This window comes from Salmo salar, chromosome 09 (genome assembly GCF_965601325.2).
Source record: "Salmo salar chromosome 09, fSalSal1, whole genome shotgun sequence".
Classification (NCBI taxonomy): Eukaryota; Metazoa; Chordata; class Actinopteri; order Salmoniformes; family Salmonidae; genus Salmo; species Salmo salar.
This window is the reverse complement of record NC_138299.1, coordinates 63,832,070-63,838,069: the sequence shown is the minus strand read 5'-3', so window position 1 is coordinate 63,838,069 and position 6,000 is coordinate 63,832,070. Positions and strand designations below refer to the sequence as shown.

The window sequence follows — 6,000 nt, the reverse complement described above, 5'->3', positions numbered from 1 at the left end:
GGTTATGATTGGGGAAGGGAGCTGATCTTAGATCTGTAGTAGGGCAAATTGTACCTCAAAGCTTTACAAAAACATTACAGCAAACCATGCTCCACAAACTGTTTTCTGTTCTTACCAAACATTAAAAATGTTTACCTTAATTTAACTAGGCAAGTCAGTTAAGAACAAATTCTTATTTACAATGACGGCCTATACTGACCAAACCCAGGCCAATTGTGTGCCGCCCTATGGGACTCCCAATCACAGCCGGTTGTGCTACACCCTGGTTCGATTCCAGGCTGTATGTAGTGATGCCTCTAGCACTGAGATGCAGCGCCTTAGACCGCTGCACCACTCGGGAGCCCAAACGAATTATTTTCTATTTTGACCATTCAACATATCACAATAATTAAACACATTAAACTTGTAGTTATTTAAAAAAATCACAAATATCAATAGATGTAATCTTTCCAAAGCATATTTCTCTGGATGTATCGTAATTATTCTCGAAGTCCACACAAATCCCAGTTACGTTGTTTGACTGCTTCGACAATCCGTAGCTAGATTAAAACCAACGGAACCAAGTTGACAGTTGCAGTTCCTGAAAGCATCCTTTTCAACTGGTGTAAACAAATGTTTTTCGGTGGTGATGAATATGTCACAAAAACGTACATTTTATTATTGCAAATCGATTTTTGTTTTGCAAAATTGGGGCGAGTTAGCTCGCCAGTGGGAGAGCCATTCATTACATCAACCTAGCCACTTCCTTGTAAATGCAAGAGTCAGAGGATTAAATCAAACTGCTGTCAAGAAAACGTTTATGCTTTCATGTCATAGCAGTCAACTAGCTAGGTAGCTAGCCTGTCAGCAAAATGAGGGTACGTTCGTCAGTTTTTGCCTCGTTTTGTCTCATACTCGAAATATTAAGCGTAGTCTTGTTTCTTAGGGGATTTTTCCCAGTCCCTATCAAATCATCTTTTTCATCGAAAAGCAAGCTGTCAGATCTTCCGGCTGAACCATTCACAGGTGTGTTTTGTTGACATTCTTTTGTCTGGCTAGCTTGCTATACTTAAAATTAGAGTAGTACTGTTATTCTTGGCTCTTAGCTGACTATATTGATTTTCTGATTTTCTACTTGCTTGAATGATGACAAGTAATAAAGTTCTTCTTTTGCACACAGAATAAATGTTACCCTACCCATTTGTTCCTCAATGTTGTCTACAATACCTATAATGTGTTGGTAACTGTGGTATTTTCTTTGGAATTTACAGGGAGCTCCCCAAACTTGTCCAAGGTCCCAGACCCCCTTTTTAAGAGAGTGGTGATAGTGTTGATCAATGCGCTCAGGGAGGACTGTGTTTGGTCCCAATGGGAGAAAGTACATGCCATACACAAGGCACCTAGTGGAGAGGGGCTCCACACACAGCTTTGTGGCCAAGGCAAAACCTCCCACAGTTACAATGCCCAGAATCAAGGTACGAAAGTAAAACACCACCATAACTAACTCTCATTTGTGGTGCAGTTATTACAACCCTTTACAACTTCATTGTAGAAAAGAAAACTCCCACACTCACAATATTGAAATAAATCTGCAGAAGTAATATTGTGTGCAGGATGATCTTTTTATACCTTGAAAATGCTGCTTTGTGATTGCGACAGTGTCAGGTGAAATGTCATGGGTTGTCATATGTTTCGGTTCAAAACCTTGGATAAAGTGTATTGAACTAACTGGGCACATATGTCCAGTTTTGGTTGATTCATTGATTTGAGTTCTGGCCATTAAAAAGTCCTAATAATGCATTTTCTTTTAAATCTTCTTCAAAATGAGACACCGTTTCAACTGTTGTCTTGTTATAGATCTAGTCTAAGCACTGTCCTATATTGATGACCTTTGAATATAAATACTTATGAGTATTAGTCTAGCTATAGATTTAATGACATAAGTGGTATGTGGTTCAGAGACACAGAATATGTGTACCCTACTACCTTATTCTGACAGTTGATCAAATTACTCTATAGCTACTTTCAAAATGTCAATGCTCATTTACCATAGCTAATTGGGCTTAATAGATCATTCATAGATTTTAGATTCAAACTTTGATTCAACACCTGCCCAAAAAATGGCCTAACCTGAATAAGCAGTAAACCACAATTGACACATCTTTGTATTGAGACGTTCTCATTCATACCAGAAGGTGGCAGTGCAAGTGTACTATCATGGAATGCTGCATCTTTCCAAATCACTGCAGTGCACCCAATCAACTGGTATGACACGGCCAACTAACCCAAATCAGAATCACCCAGAGACACAGCCCATTCATTAGGAGTACACCAGCCAGCCTCTGGCTGTGTGACAGGAAATACATCCCAGAAAAGGCAGTTTGGGGAGGGATGTAATTGAGAGAATTGTTGAGGAAAATAAATATTTCAGTGGATATACTGGCTGAATTGTACGCTGTGTGTTGCTGCCCTTGTGTTTTGAGGCACACAGGGAATGGCATGACTTAGGCCCAGTTTCCTGTTGTTGATAATATGTACAAACACACACAGGGCCGGCTCTAGCCTTTGGGCCCCCCACCTTGCGACAAAACATTTTAGTGGCCCACCGCTTGACGGTGGAGAGAGAAATTCAAGTTTTAAAGCAGGTTTCCTGCAATTCTACACATTTTGTAATGACTTATGCCATGTTAATATGATATTGGAGTGAGAATGACTAACAAAATGAATGGGGGCCCCCTGGAGGTCAGGGCTCCTGGGCACGTGCACTGCGTGCCTGGTTGGTATTCGGCCATGATTGCTACAAGTTTAGATACAGTAGCTGGCTAGACTAACTACCAATAAAAAAATGGTTAGCTGACATAGCTAATTGAGTGATTTTCAGAACAAGATAACTGCTTATGCACAACCAAATGTGGAAATTTCACCCGATGTGTTATACTATTCTTACTCTAAATAGTGAGTTGAGACCCCGACTGAGCCTAGCACTAGGTTGCCTTAACCGACCACTTATATGGCTTATACCTGGAACTGGCCCTGCGCTCGCACGCGCGCACACGCACTCAGAGTCCAATTCCAGTTTCCCTTGACTATTTTCACATCTCCCGCCCACTTAAGTGATAAGAGAAAGTATTTTCAGGACAAAACAATGCCTTTGCAGGTAAAGCTACAGTGCGTCCAGAAGAACCAATCACTGACTATGCTCACTCACTAACTTTGGCCGACTAGGCTGTGTTGGGAAGACCTTTGCTTTGCAGACAGGGAGTTCTCTTATAAATTAGATTGTGTGGGGTTTATTCATTTGACAAAGGTGGAATTGGGGCCATTTAAAAAAACAAAACCAAAACATAGGCCTACTGGTAATTGTTGAGGTGAAGACCAAGCCTGTATTTTGAGCTCTGTCTATTCTTGGAAGCCTTTTTCAGGGTCACCACACTTTATTGGCTTTGCTGTCTCAAATTTTGCAGATGGTAGTATGTGATGCAGACTTAATAACTCTGAATAACTCTTCACCCAAATGAGGTGAAGCGTATGTTATTAAGCCGAAGACCAGTGAGTGAACACCAGCTCACCACAGCCCTAGTGGACTAGTGGTACTTCATGATTCCCTGATGATGAATGCTTGCCACTGTGACTGCACGCATCATCGACAATGACCCGTTTGCTCTTCACTTCTGTTGAGAAAGTTGGAAATGAAAGTTCATCTCTACTTATCACGGGGTCAATGCTTTCGCACATTCCCTTAGGTTGCATTGTTGAAAACACTGTTCTGTGTGGAGGAAATATGTGGTTTCTTTTGCTCCGATTGACAAATTGCTCTACACCTGCTCAGACTGAACTCGTTAGCATTCCATATACTTTCCGTTGGCCAGTAGTAGGTTTTCTGGTTCTGAAGAATTTCCTCACATATCCTTTCATTGGAATGGACACATGAGAAAATATGTTTTTGTGGCTGATTTGTATAATTCCCAAGCCATCTGTTTCACTGTAACAAGAACATACAGCTAGCGGAGAGGAGTTCTGGTAAATCTGTATTGAACACATTTTAATAGGCCTAGGCTAACTCTGGAGAAACTGGCCCAAAAATAATGAAGACCTGTCTGCTCATGATGACCCTAAGTTGGACACAACTTCCATGAGGGTCAGCAATGAATTGCAGCATTTGGAAATGCCAATATGGATGAGTAGGTCTATGAGAAAGAGGTTTTGACTCAATCAATAACTCAATCAATACATCGCAGACATTATTAGCCTTTTAATTCCATCGTAATAGGAAGAAGTGGGAGCTTTTCTTTCTGTCTTTGCTTTAGATACATTTTACATATTCATCTCAATGTACCTTTCCTTTGTGTGCTATGTTCACCCGTAGTGATGTGCGTGGGTAGTCAGTCTATTTAGTAAATTATGAAGATGACAATTGCTCAGGGACGGGGGAAAATAATATTGGTTTCTGCAGAGTATGTAGGAGTAAATGAAAATGCCCTGGGAAAAGAAGGCAATCATATAATCTGCATTACTAAGACTCTGAACCAACCAACCATCCAACCAACCAGAAGACCTAATATTTAGTCGTTATCCCAAACACAGCATTTGGCAACGTGTTTTCGGGCTAAACCACATCATGCTTTGAGAGTGCACTTATTGGACCCACTTCCTTTTTCGGCAGTCTTTGACTCCGCCTTATTTAACATACAATGCTAGCTGCATTTTCAAGGCCCTCCCTTAGTGCTAAGCCTTAATAATGCGTTGTGCGTTCCAGTGTGTTCCCTTAACATACTGGTGAGGATTACTTTGGTTCTGACGCAGACTAATATGTTTTTGTGTCAGGTCTATGCTTCCTCCAGAGCTCCCTCTGTTCCTCCACCAGGTCCCAAAATTGGATCTTCTCCATCGACTCCAATGCTCAACCAACATATTTATTTTGCCTGCCAGTCATATCCTCTGCAGGAAAGTGAGCATCTCCTCAACAAGTGTTGTGGTTTTTCCCAGCCTACCAATGATGAAATCGTCAGAAACCCTGCTTGAGACAAGCTTTTCTCTTGCGTCTGATTTGAGTGTGTGTTTTCTTACCACATCTAAGAACGAGACGGTACAGGTTTCAACTGAGCTTTCTGTCACAGACGGAGGGTTGTGTGGTTCGTGTGAGCTGCCAAGTGAAGCATCATAGATGGATAGACTGATGTTGTCTCTAGGGTTTGTGTAAATATCCTACGTAAGATCAAAAGTTAAGCATCGATCTAAACTCTTTGCTGACTTTTGCAATGTAGGCGTAGCTTGAAAATGATGCATACGTTACCTCCAATCAGGGTTTGAAGCTGTAGCAGAGTAGGGATCTAAAGATATCCATTTGGACCACCTTGGGGTTCTGAACCAGGGGCATCATACACCCCAAAAACCTGAGGAGGCACAGAGTGCGTGAGGATGGCTATATAGGATGGCAACACCTGAAACAGCCTTGTCTTGCAATTTACATTTACATTTAAGTCATTTAGCAGACGCTCTTATCCAGAGCGACTTACAAATTGGTGGATCACCTTATGATATCCAGTGAAACAACCACTTTACAATAGTGCATCTAAATCTTTTAAGGGGGGCGGGGGGGGGGGTTAGAAGGATTACTTTATCCTATCCTAGGTATTCCTTAAAGAGGTGGGGTATCAGGTGTCTCCGGAAGGTGGTGATTGACTCCGCTGTCCTGGCGTCGTGAGGGAGCTTGTTCCACCATTGGGGTGCCAGAGCAGCGAACAGTTTTGACTGGGCTGAGCGGGAACTGTGCTTCCTCAGAGGTAGGGAGGCGAGCAGGCCAGAGGTGGATGAACGCAGTGCCCTTGTTTGGGTGTAGGGCCTGATCAGAGCCTGAAGGTACGGAGGTGCCGTTCCCCTCACAGCTCCATAGGCAAGCACCATGGTCTTGTAGCGGATGCAAGCTTCAACAGGAAGCCAGTGGAGAGAGCGGAGGAGCGGGGTGACGTGAGAGAACTTGGGAAGGTTGAACACCAGACGGGCTGCGGCGTTCTGGATGAG

General features: G+C 42.5%; 1 protein-coding gene across 1 annotated transcript in view; it reads left to right on the top strand.

The window, feature by feature from the left end:
• The first annotated feature begins 1,263 nt into the window (after positions 1-1,263).
• LOC106611537 (GPI ethanolamine phosphate transferase 2, catalytic subunit-like) overlaps positions 1,264-6,000 on the top strand; it is a 145,631-nt gene continuing 140,894 nt past the window's right edge. The window contains 1 exon segment of the mRNA XM_082955571.1: positions 1,264-1,454. Within this exon segment, the coding sequence (XP_082811697.1) occupies positions 1,317-1,454 (138 nt within the window). The 5' untranslated portion in view covers positions 1,264-1,316.